Consider the following 17,316-nt stretch of genomic DNA (forward strand, 5'->3'; position numbering starts at 1 on the left):
AAACATGGTGTCTAACCAGATCCTTACTCTGGATGGCATTACCCTGACCTCTAGTAATACTGTGAGAAATCTTGGAGTCATTTTTGATCAGGATATGTCATTCAAAGCGCATATTAAACAAATATGTAGGACTGCTTTTTTGCATTTACGCAATATCTCTAAAATCAGAAAGGTCTTGTCTCAGAGTGATGCTGAAAAACTAATTCATGCATTTATTTCCTCTAGGCTGGACTATTGTAATTCATTATTATCAGTTTGTCCTAAAAGTTCCCTAAAAAGCCTTCAGTTAATTCAAAATGCTGCAGCTAGAGTACTGACGGGGACTAGAAGGAGAGAGCATATCTCACCCATATTGGCCTCTCTTCATTGGCTTCCTGTTAATTCTAGAATAGAATTTAAAATTCTTCTTCTTACTTATAAGGTTTTGAATAATCAGGTCCCATCTTATCTTAGGGACCTCGTAGTACCATATCACCCCAATAGAGCGCTTCGCTCTCAGACTGCAGGCTTACTTGTAGTTCCTAGGGTTTGTAAGAGTAGAATGGGAGGCAGAGCCTTCAGCTTTCAGGCTCCTCTCCTGTGGAACCAGCTCCCAATTCAGATCAGGGAGACAGACACCCTCTCTACTTTTAAGATTAGGCTTAAAACTTTCCTTTTTGCTAAAGCTTATAGTTAGGGCTGGATCAGGTGACCCTGAACCATCCCTTAGTTATGCTGCTATAGACGTAGACTGCTGGGGGGTTCCCATGATGCACTGTTTCTTTCTCTTTTTGCTCTGTATGCACCACTCTGCATTTAATTATTAGTGATCGATCTCTGCTCCCCTCCACAGCATGTCTTTTTCCTGGTTCTCTCCCTCAGCCCCAACCAGTCCCAGCAGAAGACTGCCCCTCCCTGAGCCTGGTTCTGCTGGAGGTTTCTTCCTGTTAAAAGGGAGTTTTTCCTTCCCACTGTAGCCAAGTGCTTGCTCACAGGGGGTCGTTTTGACCGTTGGGGTTTTACATAATTATTGTATGGCCTTGCCTTACAATATAAAGCGCCTTGGGGCAACTGTTTGTTGTGATTTGGCGCTATATAAAAAAATTGATTGATTGATTGATTGATGTGCAATCCCTCTTATTCCATATTGTTGTAACTTGTGAAGCAATCTTGAATGATCGATAACATCAAAAGCTTTTTTCAAGTCAATAAAAACACTTACCATATAATCCTTATTATCTATTGCTGTTGATATTTTCTCTGTTAATTCCATAATTGCCATAGCTGTCGAATGTTTTGTTCTAAATCCATACTGAGCATTATTTAAAATATGATGTTTCTCAGTGAATTTATCCAACCTTGTCACAAAAACCTTTTCCATAATTTTAGAAAACTGTGGAAGCAATGACACTGGCCTGTAATTTGAAACGTTATGTTTGTCTCCTTTTTTATATAACGGGACTACCTTGGCAATTTTCATTTCGTCTGGGAAAATTCCTGTTGACAGAGACAGATTTCAAATGTAAGTGAATGGTTCAATAACAGTTTCTATTATACTTTTTACAGTCATCATGTCTAAATCTTCATAGTCAGTTGATCTTTTGCTTACACAGTTTTTTACAATATTCCTTATTTCATCTTTTTCCACATTGTCAAGGAAAATACTATTGACCGTATTTACAATTGTATTTAATTTATCTGTTGTGTGGGCCGCTGAAGAGGAGGTACTGCTGGCCCACCACCACCAGAGGGCGCCCTGTCTGGAGTGCGGGCTCCAGGCACCAGAGGGCGCTGCCGCCTCACAGGAGCAGCCAGGGTGACAGCTGTCACCCATCACCTGAGACGAGACAGCTGATATCCATCAACAGGGAGGTATATCAGCAGGACGGCATCTCTACCTCATTGCCGAGATATCGCTCTACCAAGGAGGTAACGAACTCAGCCAGTTACTCTATTCTAAGAGTTAATACTTTTTGCTTGTGCTTAAGGTCAGCTGAAGACAGTGCTGGACGTGACTAGATAAGTACTCACCTTCCAATCCTTCAGTGTTGTTTTTGAGAAGAGGTAGAGGTGGTGTTTCCACCCTGTGTGTTGCTGGGTGCAGCCGCACCCACACCTGACTGTTTCTGTTCCTTGCCAGCAGTACCGGATCCGACGAGCGGAGGCAGTGGCCACCTGGGGTTTGGGACTTGGCGGCTCCAGTATCCCCGGGGTTCGGTGGCAGAGGAAATCGGGTGGTTCCGGTTCGACTCGGACAGACGTCTCCTATCGTCGAGCCTGCCCACACGACACCTTTGGAATTCGGTTACTGCTGTATTTGTAATCTGTTGTGTTTGTTGTGTGAGTTCACAACAGTAAAACTTTGTGATTTGACTTTCTCCATTGTCCGTTCATTTGCGCCCCCTGTTGTGGGTCCGTGTTCCTACACTTTCCCAACAGGATATCTCGGCCAACGTCATGGATCCCGAGGGGCGTCAACCGGCTGTTGAACGGCCAATGGAAGAACAGGACGCGCAGGCGTCCGCAGGAGGGGTAATCGGTGAGTTGCAGCGGATCCTCACCGCTTTCACGACTCGGTTAGATTTAATGACCGAGCAGAATGTCCTCCTGAACCGCAGGGTGGAGGCTCTCGCCGCGCAGGTGGAAGCACGCCCTCCGGGCGCCGCTGCGGCTCTCCCTCCCGTAGACCCTGTGCGTAACATTGACGTTCCACTGGTCGTTCAACGACCCCTCCCACCTTCCCCGGAAGCATACATAAGCCCTCCAGAGCCGTACGGAGGCTGTGTGGAGACGTGCGCGGATTTCCTTATGCAGTGTTCGCTCATCTTCGCACAGCGTCCAGTTATGTACGCGACTGATGCTAGCAAGGTAGCTTATGTAATAAACCTGCTTCGCAGCGAGGCATGCGCTTGGGCTACAGCGCTCTGGGAGCAAAAGTCACGGCTCCTTCAGACATATGATGGGTTTGTGAGGGAGTTCAGAACCGTGTTCGATCACCCCAATAGAGGAGAAACCGCTTCAACTGTGCTACTGTCGATGAGACAGGGGCGTCGGAGCGCAGCTGCCTATGCAGTCGACTTCCGCATCACGGCTGCGAGGTCCGGCTGGAATAGCGCTGCCCTCCGCGCCGCCTTTGTAAACGGACTGTCATTGGTTCTTAAGGAGCACCTGGTGGCTAAGGACGAACCGCGGGATTTAGATGGGCTCATCGATCTTGTCATACGGTTAGACAACCGGTTAGAAGAACGTCGGCGGGAACGAGACGAAGGGCGTGGCCGGGCACGCGCCGTCCCTCTCCCTTCCGGTTCCGACCGCGCTCCGCCTTCCCCACGCTCCACGGCCCCTGCGCTCCGTGGGGCCACAGCTCCCCCTACTGACAAAGCTATGGACACGAGTAGGGCAACATTTAGGGCACCAGACGCACAGAGGAGACGGGCCCACGGAGCCTGTTTTGTTTGTGGTGCGATAGAGCACCATATGAGGGACTGCCCCGAGCGGTTCAACTCCAACGCCCCGCCCCTAGAGACTGGGCTAGGGGTGGGCCGAGACATTCACGTGGGACACACCCACATTGCCACACGACTCCCAGTCACGATCCTTTATGAGGACTCAACCCTGAAGGCCCCAGCACTGGTGGACACGGGCTCTGAGGGGAATCTGTTGGACAGCAGATGGGCCAGGGAGATAGGGCTCCCTCTGGTGGCGCTTACCTCGCCTGTACAGGTTCGGGCACTAGATGGCTCCCTACTCCCTCCGATCACGCATAAGACACCACCTGTAACTCTGGTGGTGTCAGGAAATCACCGGGAGGTGATCAAGTTTTTTGTGACTCAGGCCACCTCCCGTGTGGTTTTAGGATTTCCCTGGATGTTGAAGCACAATCCCCGGATTGATTGGCCGTCCGGGGTAGTGGTTCAGTGGAGCGAGACCTGCCATCGGGTGTGTCTAGGTTCCTCGGTTCCTCCCGGCTCCCGAGCTAAGGAGGAGGTCAGAGTCCCGCCCAATCTGGGGACGGTGCCGGTGGAGTACCATGACCTTGTCGACGTGTTCAGCAAGGATCTGGCTCTCACTCTTCCCCCCCACCGTCCGTATGATTGTGCCATTGATTTGGTTCCGGGCAGTGAGTTCCCGTCCAGTAGGCTGTACAACCTCTCGATCTTAGAAATGCGTACCACCTGGTTCGGATCCGGAAGGGAGACGAGTGGAAGACGGCATTTAACACCCCCTTAGGTCACTTTGAGTACCTGGTCATGCCGTTCGGTCTCACAAACGCCCCCGCGACTTTCCAAGCGTTGGTTAACGATGTCTTGCGGGATTTCCTGCACCGGTTCGTCTTCGTATACCTAGACGATATACTCATCTTTTCTCCGGACCCTGAGACTCATGTCCAGCATGTACGTCAGGTCCTGCAGCGGTTGTTGGAGAACCGGCTGTTTGTGAAGGGCGAGAAGTGTGAGTTCCACCGCACGTCTTTGTCCTTCTTGGGGTTCATCATCTCCTCCAACTCCGTCGCTCCTGATCCGGCCAAGGTTGCGGCGGTGAGAGACTGGCCCCAACCCACAAGCCGTAGGAAGTTGCAACAGTTCCTAGGCTTTGCTAATTTCTACAGGAGGTTCATTAAGGGCTACAGTCAGGTAGTTAGCCCCCTGACAGCCCTGACCTCACCAAAAGTCCCCTTCACCTGGTCGGATCGTTGCGAAGCCGCGTTCAAGGAGTTGAAACGGCGCTTCTCGTCTGCACCTGTTCTGGTGCAGCCCGATCCTAGTCGCCAGTTAGTGGTTGAAGTGGACGCCTCGGACTCAGGGATAGGAGCCGTGCTGTCCCAGAGCGGGAAGACCGATAAGGTCCTTCACCCGTGTGCCTATTTTTCCCGCAGGTTGACCCCAGCCGAACGGAACTATGACGTCGGCAATCGAGAGCTCCTTGCGGTGAAAGAGGCCCTTGAGGAGTGGAGACATCTGTTGGAGGGAACGTCCGTGCCATTCACGGTTTTCACTGACCACCGGAACCTGGAGTATATCAGGACCGCCAAGCGGCTGAATCCCAGGCAAGCCCGCTGGTCACTGTTCTTCGGCCGTTTTGACTTCCGGATCACCTACCGTCCCGGGACCAAAAACCAGAGATCGGATGCCTTGTCCCGGGTACATGAAGATGAGGTCAAAACGGAGTCGTCGGATCCCCCGGATCCCATCATCCCGGAGTCCGCTATCGTGGCCGCCCTCACCTGGGACGTGGAGAAGACCGTCCAGGAGGCCCTGACACGAGACCCAGACCCCGGAACCGGACCGAAGAACAAACTCTACGTCCCACCAGAAGCCAGGGCTGCAGTTCTGGACTTCTGTCACGGTTCTAAGCTCTCCTGTCATCCTGGGGTGCGAAGAACCGTGGCAGTCGTCCGGCAGCGCTTCTGGTGGGCGTCCCTGGAGGCCGACGTCCGGGGTTACATCCAGGCCTGTACCACCTGCGCCAGGGGCAAGGCCGACCACCGCAAGACATCGGGATTGCTACAGCCGCTGCCCGTGCCTCATCGCCCCTGGTCTCACATTGGCCTGGATTTTGTCACGGGCCTCCCGCCGTCCCAGGGAAACACCGTCGTCCTCACGATAGTGGACCGATTCTCCAAGGCGGCCCACTTCGTGGCCCTCCCGAAGCTACCAACGGCCCAGGAGACAGCGGACCTCCTGGTCCACCACGTCGTCCGTCTGCATGGGATACCATCAGACATCGTCTCCGATCGCGGTCCCCAGTTCTCCTCGCACGTCTGGAGGAGCTTCTGCCGGGAACTGGGGGCCACGGTCAGTCTCTCGTCCGGGTATCACCCCCAGACCAACGGGCAAGCAGAACGGGCCAACCAAGAGATGGAGCAGACCCTACGTTGTGTGACAGCCGCGCACCCGATGGCCTGGAGTACCCACCTGGCCTGGATCGAGTACGCCCACAACAGTCAAGTATCATCAGCCACCGGCCTCTCCCCTTTTGAGGTGTGTTTGGGGTATCAGCCCCCGTTATTCCCGGTGGTCGAGGGAGAGGTCGGTGTGCCCTCGGTCCAGGCCCACCTACGGAAGTGCCGTCGGGTGTGGCGTGCCGCCCGTTCTGCTTTGTTGAAGGCCCGGACGAGGGCGAAGAACCATGCAGACCGGCGGCGGACCCCGGCTCCTACGTATCGTCCTGGGCAGGAAGTGTGGTTGTCCACCAAGGACATTCCCCTACAAGTGGACTCCCCAAAACTACAGGAACGATACATTGGTCCGTTTAAAATTCTCAAGGTCATCAATCCCGCCGCAGTGAGGCTTCAGCTTCCGGCCTCACTGCGGATTCATCCAGTGTTCCATGTTTCCAGAATCAAACCTCATCACACCTCACCCCTCTGCACTCCGGGTCCGGCACCACCTCCTGCCCGGATCATCGACGGCGAGCCGGCTTGGACTGTACGCCGGCTCCTGGACGTCCGACGGATGGGCCGGGGTTTGCAGTATCTGGTGGACTGGGAAGGGTACGGTCCCGAAGAGCGCTCCTGGGTGAAGAGGAGCTTCATCCTGGACCCGGCCCTCCTGGCCGACTTCTACCGTCGCCACCCGGACAAGCCTGGTCGTGCGCCAGGAGGCGCCCGTTGAGGGGGGGGGGGTCCTGTTGTGTGGGCCGCTGAAGAGGAGGTACTGCTGGCCCACCACCACCAGAGGGCACCCTGTCTGGAGTGCGGGCTCCAGGCACCAGAGGGCGCTGCCGCCTCACAGGAGCAGCCAGGGTGACAGCTGTCACCCATCACCTGAGACGAGACAGCTGATATCCATCAACAGGGAGGTATATCAGCAGGACGGCATCTCTACCTCATTGCCGAGATATCGCTCTACCAAGGAGGTAACGAACTCAGCCAGTTACTCTATTCTAAGAGTTAATACTTTTTGCTTGTGCTTAAGGTCAGCTGAAGACAGTGTTGGACGTGACTAGATAAGTACTCACCTTCCAATCCTTCAGTGTTGTTTTTGAGAAGAGGTAGAGGTGGTGTTTCCACCCTGTGTGTTGCTGGGTGCAGCCGCACCCACACCTGACTGTTTCTGTTCCTTGCCAGCAGTACCGGATCCGACGAGCGGAGGCAGTGGCCACCTGGGGTTCGGGACTTGGCGGCTCCAGTATCCCCGGGGTTCGGTGGCAGAGGAAATCGGGTGGTTCCGGTTCGACTCGGACAGACGTCTCCTATCGTCGAGCCTGCCCACACGACACCTTTGGAATTCGGTTACTGCTGTATTTGTAATCTGTTGTGTTTGTTGTGTGAGTTCACAACAGTAAAACTTTGTGATTTGACTTTCTCCATTGTCCGTTCATTTGCGCCCCCTGTTGTGGGTCCGTGTTCCTACACTTTCCCAACATTATCTTCTACTATTGGTTTATTTCCCACCAGATTTGATCCCACCTTTGAGAAATAATCATTAAACTCATTTACAACTTCTTTTATATCATTTATCTCTTTATTTTCCTTGACAAGGTAATTCGGAAAAGTTGATTTCACTCCGTCACTTTCCATCACACTTTAATGCCCCATGTTGCCCTGATGTGTTATACAACTAAATAATAGTTTAGTGATTCACAGGATTGCTAAAAAAGCAGTTTGAACATAATAGTTTTGAGTTTGTAGCGTCAACAGCAGATGCTACTATTATTGTGAACACCCCCTTTTCTACTTTTTTTTTTTTACTAATAGCCCAATTTCATAGCCTTAAGAGTGTGCATATCATGAATGCTTGGTCTTGTCGGATTTGTGAGAATCTACTGAATCTACTGCTACCTTGTTTCCCATGTAACAATAAGAAATATACTCAAAACCTGGATTAATCTTTTTAGTCACATAGCACTACTATTATTCTGAACACTACTGTATGTCAGTGACATATTTTGCACTTTGTTCAATTTCTTGCTGTGCTTTGATCGTTTCACAGTAACTCTTGTCGTCTACGTTTGACCCCGTCTGGATTATTAGCTAATCTGCATCAGGCAATAAAGACAGTTTAGAGTTTAATAGGATAAAATCACAACAGGAGTGACCATGTGGTCAAATGTACAATGAAAAACCGGTTACATCAAATATCACCATGTCAGTTGTCACCATAAATGCTTTTAAACTGTCCGTGGATCAATAGGCTGAGAAAAACCTGTTGGCTGCTCTCTGTTTAAACTCAGCGGTTCCAATCAATAAAACACATTTATGTCACGTGGACGTCTAAAATGTCGCCTGCACACATTTAACTTGAAGTATTTTATAGCAAAGACACAAACTACACTTGCATTTAGAATAATTTTTTCTTTTTATCTTTCTGTCTCGGCCTCAGGTGGTGGTAAACGCGCTGATCGGAGCCATCCCTTCCATCATGAATGTGCTGCTGGTCTGTCTCATATTCTGGCTCATCTTCAGCATCATGGGCGTCAACCTGTTTGCTGGAAAGTTTGGGCGCTGCATCAATCACATGGGCTACGTCTACAACGCCTCCTTCATCAACAACAAGTCCGAGTGCAAGGCGCAGAACGACTCCTCCATGTTCTACTGGAGCAAAGTCAAGGTCAACTTTGACAACGTTGGGGCAGGATACCTGGCACTGCTTCAAGTGGTGAGACATCCAGGAGCATCAGACGTAGCATCAGGCTCACCCATGTGGGCGTCTGGGTGTGGCCTCTGTCTCTGTGGGCACGTGGTGGGGTGGGAGCTTGATGTGGTTTTGTTTGATGAGTGGTCCCTGGTGGTGGAGGTGGTGTATTGAAAGAAGCGTCCTGCAGATGGCTGGTAGTTTTGATGTTTTTGGGGTGTGCTCGGTGCTGGTGGTGGGGGGTGATGCTCTCCCTTTGGCTCCGGTGCTGCGTCTTCAGGGGCGGTGTTTGGGGGTATTTTTTCATCCAGTGGACATCGACCTTGTTTGACCTTTAATTTGGAGACCAAACATTTGACACAGTCAAACCTATTCCAGATATTAATCTTATTAGGTCAACAAATGATCTGCATCACATTTGAGCAAAAATGGAGCAACTTTAACCTTTGACCCCTGTACAAACTAAAATTAATCTTTGTCAGATAGAAAATCCAAACTATACCTTATTGGCATCTTTATGATCAGACAGATAATCTGGTGCACTTGTCATTGTTAAATCTTGACTCCTGTGTAACTCCTCCTGACCTATAACCCTGGATGGCCACCATACATTTGTGCAGGTCGTGGTGCTCTGAGGTTTAGTCCTCTTCAGTGGTTCTGGTGAGGTCAGAACTGTCCACCGGCTCACAGTCTTTTTAAGTTGATTTTTCCCGAGCGGCACGTTGTGCGGCTCTGTGTTTGTGACACGGCACCCTGGAAGCAGAACGGGCCGGCTGCAGCGCAAAATGCTGCTCTGGAGGAGAAAAGCTGCATCAAACTGGTGTCAGATGAGTAAAATGCTGAAAGTACAGCAAGAGATCTGAGAGAAAAGCTGAAACATGAAATCTGTCATCACGCAGAAACAAAACACAGAGAAACTGAAGCAGAAAGAAAAAAAAACGCTGCTCTGTGTGTGTGTGGGGGGGGTCCTGCTCCTCGTAGGAGGCTTGATTTCTTCTCCTGCCTCCTTCCCTCGCTCCCTTCATCTGTTCTTTCTTTCCATCCTTCCATTTGCCGTCTTAATTTTCCTCCCACGTCTGTTCTTTACCGCACTCACTTTTGACTTTTCCACTTCTTCGCTCTCCGTCCCTCTCTTATTTCTTTCATTATTTCTGTGACTTCTCATCACCTTAACAGCTTTCCTTTGTTCTTTTTGTTTTTTGTTTTCTCTCTCTCATCCATCCTTCACATCTCACCATCATCCCTTATTAAAAACAACAGGGGCAACTTTCCTGCGCTGCCTCTCTCCATCACTTTGCTTTTTTCTTTCCATCGCCCTCCTCTCTCTCTCTCTCTCTCTCTCTCTCTGTATTTTTACATCTGTCACTCTTTTCTTTCTTACTCTTTTCTCTCTTGCTTGCTTTCGCCTACCACAGGAGTCCCGAGAGCCTCAGATCAATCAGCGTCTGAGAGGTTTTTATTTTTAGAGTGAGTCCAGCCAAGTGGGAGGAGAGAGGGAGAGAGAGAGAGAGAGAGAGAGAGAGACGTGGGTGAGCGTTACTTAAGGAGGGATGGAGGAATTAAGGAAAGAAAGAAGGGGAAGCAGAGAGAGAGAAATGGAAAGATGGACATTAAAAAGGAAAAGTTACTTGGGAAACTTCAATCAATTTTGTTCACTCAGACAGAAGTAAGCGGAGCTTGAAGTTTAGTACTGACTTGTAGGTTCTTCACTGTTTTCTCATGTGAGGTAATTATCATATTTGTACAGTTAATTCAATTTAATTAAGCCTTTATACACTGGATACAATGAAGTTTTAACATTTTGTTTGATTTATAATCAACAATTCTTTAAATTCAAAAATATATGAAAGTACAGACTTGTCTGTGTATTCATCCTTTGGACTAAAGGACGCTGGACTCGCCGTCACTTTTCAGTGCAACGATTTTCCAAAAAGAAAAAAAAAACTGATGAATTTTTCTGAAATTTGCTACAGACATTCCTTAAGTCATGATGTGGTCATGATAAGTTGATTTTCTGAATTAATCCCCCTCAGCCCCCAGCAAGGCCCCCTAAGAAGGGGAAAAAGTGTCATTTTTCACAGTCTTTAATGTATTGCAGAAATAATAATACAATAACATGCTTTTGGAGTCCCTCCGTCCATGCCCAGTCGCCCAAAATAACAGCTATTCGCCCAAGTTTTATTAAATGATTTGCATTATTATCACTTTTTACTGAGATACACAACATGTAACGCATACATAAAAAGTTGGCTCACTTAACTTCTGCCTTGTCGCCTGGCGCGCGTGCGCTACTGTTCAAATTCAGCAGTGCGTCCTCATCAAGCTGGCTGCTTTAGCTGCTTTAGCTGCTCATACTATCCATGAGAAGATCATCCGGAATATTCATATTGGGACCAAAACACACTTCTCACCTTTTCATCTTTTCCTCTGTGGAGTTTTTTTTTTTTTTTTCCTCTCTGCGTATAGTTCTTGGGCTGCGTGCGCGCTATGACGTCATTTGTTTATGCACAGCAGGCGGGTATAGCCAGATACCGTCGACGTAAATCTATGATACCGGCCTAGCAACGCCCCAGTAAAGTGATAATAATGTCCAATACCTCCTTCTCTAATTGTGCATGAAGATTCCTTGGGGGATTGCCTGCAGATCAAAAAATCTCATTGTCTTTGAATCATTTGGGTCCCCAGGGCCCTGAGAACAGCCCAAATTAACATTTTACACACTTATCAATTTATAGCTGAAAAACTGCTCATTACGTTTTTCCTTGATTCTGCAGATAGATTCCTTGAATCAGTGTCTGTCGACCTGCACAAAGACATCCTTTGACCATTGATCTTTAATGCTACTTTCTACGTATTTGGTCATAATAACTCTTTCTTTGTCCAAAGGACTTCGGGGTCTCTTGATCCTATTTTTCTCTTTCATCTATTTAAATAGTAGTATGTTCTGTCCAGGCCCTGAAGCCCATTGGTGTCTTACTGCTTATTCCTGGATTCCATAGTGTGAAGCAGATGTGAGTGTATAACGTCCCCTGGATGGGGCGCCAGTCCGGCACAGGTTACTTCCCCAGCCAAACCCGGCACCCGATTAAAACTGGATGAACTGTAACAATGCAGATGGAGTGTCTCATCCAAGCACACAGATAGACAGTATCTGGTCTCACCTTGGAATGCTGAGATCTCGTGAGCACGATGTTGGCGGTTAATCAATCAATCAATCAATCAATTTTTTTATATAGCGCCAAATCACAACAAACAGTTGCTCCAAGGCGCTTTATATTGTAAGGCAAGGCCATACAATAATTATGTAAAACCCCAACGGTCAAAACGACCCCCTGTGAGCAAGCACTTGGCTACAGTGGGAAGGAAAAACTCCCTTTTAACAGGAAGAAACCTCCAGCAGAACCAGGCTCAGGGAGGGGCAGTCTTCTGCTGGGACTGGTTGGGGCTGAGGGAGAGAACCAAGAAAAAGACATGCTGTGGAGGGGAGCAGAGATCGATCACTAATGATTAAATGCAGAGTGGTGCATACAGAGCAAAAAGAGAAAGAAACAGTGCATCATGGGAACCCCCCAGCAGTCTACGTCTATAGCAGCATAACTAAGGGATGGTTCAGGGTCACCTGATCCAGCCCTAACTATAAGCTTTAGCAAAAGGAAAGTTTTAAGCCTAATCTTAAAAGTAGAGAGGGTGTCTGTCTCCCTGATCTGAATTGGGAGCTGGTTCCACAGGAGAGGAGCCTGAAAGCTGAAGGCTCTGCCTCCCATTCTACTCTTACAAACCCTAGGAACTACAAGTAAGCCTGCAGTCTGAGAGCGAAGCGCTCTATTGGGGTGATATGGTACTACGAGGTCCCTAAGATAAGATGGGACCTGATTATTCAAAACCTTATAAGTAAGAAGAAGAATTTTAAATTCTATTCTAGAATTAACAGGAAGCCAATGAAGAGAGGCCAATATGGGTGAGATATGCTCTCTCCTTCTAGTCCCCGTCAGTACTCTAGCTGCAGCATTTTGAATTAACTGAAGGCTTTTTAGGGAACTTTTAGGACAACCTGATAATAATGAATTACAATAGTCCAGCCTAGAGGAAATAAATGCATGAATTAGTTTTTCAGCATCACTCTGAGACAAGACCTTTCTGATTTTAGAGATATTGCGTAAATGCAAAAAAGCAGTCCTACATATTTGTTTAATATGCGCTTTGAATGACATATCCTGATCAAAAATGACTCCAAGATTTCTCACAGTATTACTAGAGGTCAGGGTAATGCCATCCAGAGTAAGGATCTGGTTAGACACCATGTTTCTAAGATTTGTGGGGCCAAGTACAATAACTTCAGTTTTATCTGAGTTTAAAAGCAGGAAATTAGAGGTCATCCATGTCTTTATGTCTGTAAGACAATCCTGCAGTTTAGCTAATTGGTGTGTGTCCTCTGGCTTCATGGATAGATAAAGCTGGGTATCATCTGCGTAACAATGAAAATTTAAGCAATACCGTCTAATAATACTGCCTAAGGGAAGCATGTATAAAGTGAATAAAACTGGTCCTAGCACAGAACCTTGTGGAACTCCATAATTAACTTTAGTCTGTGAAGAAGATTCCCCATTTACATGAACAAATTGTAATCTATTAGACAAATATGATTCAAACCACAGCAGCGCAGTGCCTTTAATACCTATGGCATGCTCTAATCTCTGTAATAAAATTTTATGGTCAACAGTATCAAAAGCAGCACTGAGGTCTAACAGAACATGCACAGAGATGAGTCCACTGTCCGAGGCCATAAGAAGATCATTTGTAACCTTCACTAATGCTGTTTCTGTACTATGATGAATTCTAAAACCTGACTGAAACTCTTCAAATAGACCATTCCTCTGCAGATGATCAGTTAGCTGTTTTACAACTACCCTTTCAAGAATTTTTGAGAGAAAAGGAAGGTTGGAGATTGGCCTATAATTAGCTAAGATAGCTGGGTCAAGTGATGGCTTTTTAAGTAATGGTTTAATTACTGCCACCTTAAAAGCCTTTGTTAATCACTTTGTCATTGTGAGCACTGTTCTAGACGCACCGCCATCTGAATGAAAGCAAACTGTTATGGTTAGAACCACGGAGGAGAAAAGGACTGGACCCAGATGCAGGCAGCAGACACAAGAGGGTTAGAGAAATAACCAGGGGTTTATTTTTATTTTCCACATAACAGAGTGAACACGGTCCCAAACCCCAAAATACTGCAATAGTCTAACAATGAGAGTAAAGTTAAAATTAAGCAGAATCCAGAAATGCAGCAGCAGTCTTCCAGTAAGGTGACAAAATCCAAAATAACCAAAATCCAAAAGCTGATAGTGTAAAAGTGGCGATAACAAAAAGTCCACTGCCAACAGGTGATGGTCTAGTGGTTAAGGTGTTGTGCTTGAAACCAGAAGATCCTCGGTTCAAATCTCCACCTGACTGGAAAATCACTAAGGGCCCTTGGGCAAGGTCTTTAATCCCCTATTGCTCCCGGTGTGTAGCAAGCACCTTGTATGGCAGCACCCTGACATCGGGGTGAATGTGAGACATAATTGTAAAGCGCTTTGAGCGTCTGATGCGAATGGAAAAGCGGTATATAAATGCAGTCCATTTACCATTTACCATTTTAATCCAATTCCATTGTTTGCACAGGTGATTTTTCTGTAAGAAATTTGGTCAGCAAAGCTTATCGTAACATCGTCACGCCGCCAGTTTCTCACGCTCTCTCTAATTCTTCTTCTTCCTCTTGACATCTGCGTAGCAATGTGCGCGGTCAGGGCGTGGAGTAATACATCAAATATGAAACGGTCCAGTATTTTTGCCAACGCTATATTTTATTGTCTGAAATCTCACATGATTAACCAATCAGATTTGCTGAACAAATGTAATTGGATTAGAATACGGAATATTGTGCATAAACATTTACATTGTACGGTGCATCTTCATAACCACCGAAGTTAAAAACAAAGTGATGTGGTTTTTTTAATGATTATTAAAGTTACATTCACATTCGCATCACAGATGCAAGAAACATCTTTTTAATTGAAACAAAAAGCATATCGTCCTGACTACCAGGATATATATATATACGAGGTCTGTCAATAAAGCAACGGTCCTTTTTATTTTTTTCAAAAACTATATGGATTTCATTCATATGTTTTTACGTCAGACATGCTTGAACCCTCGTGCGCATGCGTGAGTTTTTCCACGCCTGTCGGTGACGTCATTCGCCTGTGAGCACTCCTTGTGGGAGGAGTCGTCCAGCCCCTCGTCGGAATTCCTTTGTCTGAGAAGTTGCTGAGAGACTGGCGCTTTGTTTGATCAAAATGTTTTCTAAACCTGTGAGACACATCGAAGTGGACACGGTTCGAAAAATTAAGCTGGTTTTCAGTGAAAATGTTAACGGCTGATGAGAGATTTTGAGGTGATTCTGTCGCTTTAAGGACTTTTCACGGTGCGAGACGTCGCTCAGCGCTCTCAGGCGCCGTCATCAGCCTGTTTCAAGCTTAAAACCTCCACATTTCAGGCTCTATTGATCCAGGACGTCGTGAGAGAACAGAGACGTTTCAGAAGAAGTCGGTTTCAGCATTTTATCTGGATATTCCACTGTTAAAGGAGATTTTTTTAATGAAAGACGTGCGTTGGGACGCAGCCGACGCGGTGCGGCGGCACAGGAAAAACACCTCCGTGTTGATAACCATTTGTAAAATCCAGGCGGCTTTTGATGGCTTTCAGTGGAGTGAGTATATGAGAAATTGTTTAACAGCAGGACATGTTCCAACTTGTCCTTAAGGCTTCCAACAGACGTGTTTTTCCTGTGGCGGAGCGACGCGCGGACCCGTCCGCACGTCTTTCATTAAAAAAATCTCCTTTAACAGTGGAATATCCGGATAAAATGCTGAAACCGACTTCTTCTGAAACTTCTCTGTTCTCTCACGACGTCCTGGATCAATAGAGCCTGAAATGTGGAGGTTTTCAGCTTGAAACAGGCTGACGACGGCGCCTGAGAGCGCTGAGCAACGTCTCGTACCGTGGGAAGTCCTTAAAGCGACAGAATCACCTCAAAATCTCTCATCAGCTGTTAAAATTTTCACTGAAAACCAGCTTAATTTTCGAACCGTGTCCACTTCGATGTGTCTCACAGGTTTAGAAAAAATTTTGATCAAACAACGCGCCAGTCTCTCAGCAACTTCTCAGACAAAGGAATTCCGACGAGGGGCTGGACGACTCCTCCCACAAGGAGTGCTCACAGGCGAATGACGTCACCGACAGGCGTGGAAAAACTCACGCATGTGCACGAGGGTTCAAGCATGTCTGACGTAAAAACATATGAATGAAATCCATATAGTTTTTGAAAAAAATAAAAAGGACCGTTACTTTATTGACAGCCCTCGTATATATAGTATAATAGAAGATATACCTTACTGAATTGTCATATCAATATGATAAACGATATGACTATGATTTGACACAAAGTGCAGCAACAGTGAAAATTAAACCTTCTTAAACCAAACAGTAATAATACCACACTCATTTTGCACTCATCATAAGGTTAGGATACTGTGCCCTCCAGAAATATTGGAACACTTGGAATTTCACACATTTTAATTTGTTTATGCCATTTTAAATACAAGAAATCCAAAAAAATAAAGAATTAAAATTTCTAAAATTATCTTCCTCAAGCTCAAACTGAAAGCAAATCTCTAAAACTTGATAAAACCTGTAAATAATAATCAGTTTTATTGCCAGTTTTCTTTAGATAAGTCAGGGGATGTCTTGGACTTTATTTACATCAATTATGAAGAAATACAAAAGTTTCTTTCACGAAAACATCAAATCTAGTCTTCCATCTCAAATGGACTTTCTGTCAAATTGTAGCTGAACCTTTAGGTCTTCTTTTTAAGAAAATCCTCCACTACACCACTTCATCAGGAAGCTGGATTTTAGATTTTTAATTCATTTATATCAATTTGTAGAGATTTGATTTCAGTTTGAGTTAAGGAAGATAATTAAAAAAAATGTATTTGAAATGGAATAAACAAATTAAAAATGTGTGAAATACCAAGTGTTCCAATACTTTTGAGGGCAACTGAGAAACCGTGAGGAGCAGCATCTTACATCTCATATATAGAGCAGCAGATAAGAGAATATTTAGAGTGGAATCCTGCAAATGGTGATACAAACATCACATTCAGCACAAAAAATCCATAGACATTAACTCTTAAAAAAAACTGATTGGCCACTTGAATTTTCTATAGGCAGCCAGGTAGGAGTATACTGAAGAATTACACAGGGGTCTAAATCAGGGGTGGGCAACTTGTTGCAGAAAGGGCCAAGAGGGTGCAGGTTTTCTTTGCAGCCACTGACTCCACCAGGTGATTTCACTGATTAACTGCTCAAAGTGATATTAATCACCTGGTGGAGTCAGTGGCTGCAAAGAAAACCTGCACCGTCTTGGCTCTTTCTGGAAGTTGCCCACCCCTGGTCTAAATTAAATGATGCTCCAATCATATAGAAAACGACACCACATTATTTGCCTGATCATAAAGATTCCAAAAAGTTATAGTTTGGACAATCTGTGACTAAATGTTATGGAGTTATGAGGTAAAAGCAGCAAGAATGGTGACAAAGGTCAGTTTCAGTTTGTACAGGGGTCAAAAGTTAAAGTTGCTCCATTAATTTTGCTCCAGCTGTATTTGTGCTGAACTTGATGCTTGTATCACCATTTGAAGGATTGTTTCAGTTGTCTGCT

At 46.4% G+C, this 17,316-nt stretch overlaps 1 protein-coding gene across 1 annotated transcript in view; it reads left to right on the forward strand.

The window, feature by feature from the left end:
• LOC117524748 (sodium channel protein type 4 subunit alpha B-like) overlaps positions 1-17,316 on the forward strand; it is a 295,022-nt gene that overhangs the window by 239,848 nt on the left and 37,858 nt on the right. Inside the window, exon 26 of the mRNA XM_034186600.1 lies at positions 8,304-8,579. Within this exon, the coding sequence (XP_034042491.1) occupies positions 8,304-8,579 (276 nt within the window). The remainder of the gene's footprint in view (positions 1-8,303; positions 8,580-17,316) is intronic.

Source organism: Thalassophryne amazonica, chromosome 1, assembly GCF_902500255.1.
Source record: "Thalassophryne amazonica chromosome 1, fThaAma1.1, whole genome shotgun sequence".
Classification (NCBI taxonomy): Eukaryota; Metazoa; Chordata; class Actinopteri; order Batrachoidiformes; family Batrachoididae; genus Thalassophryne; species Thalassophryne amazonica.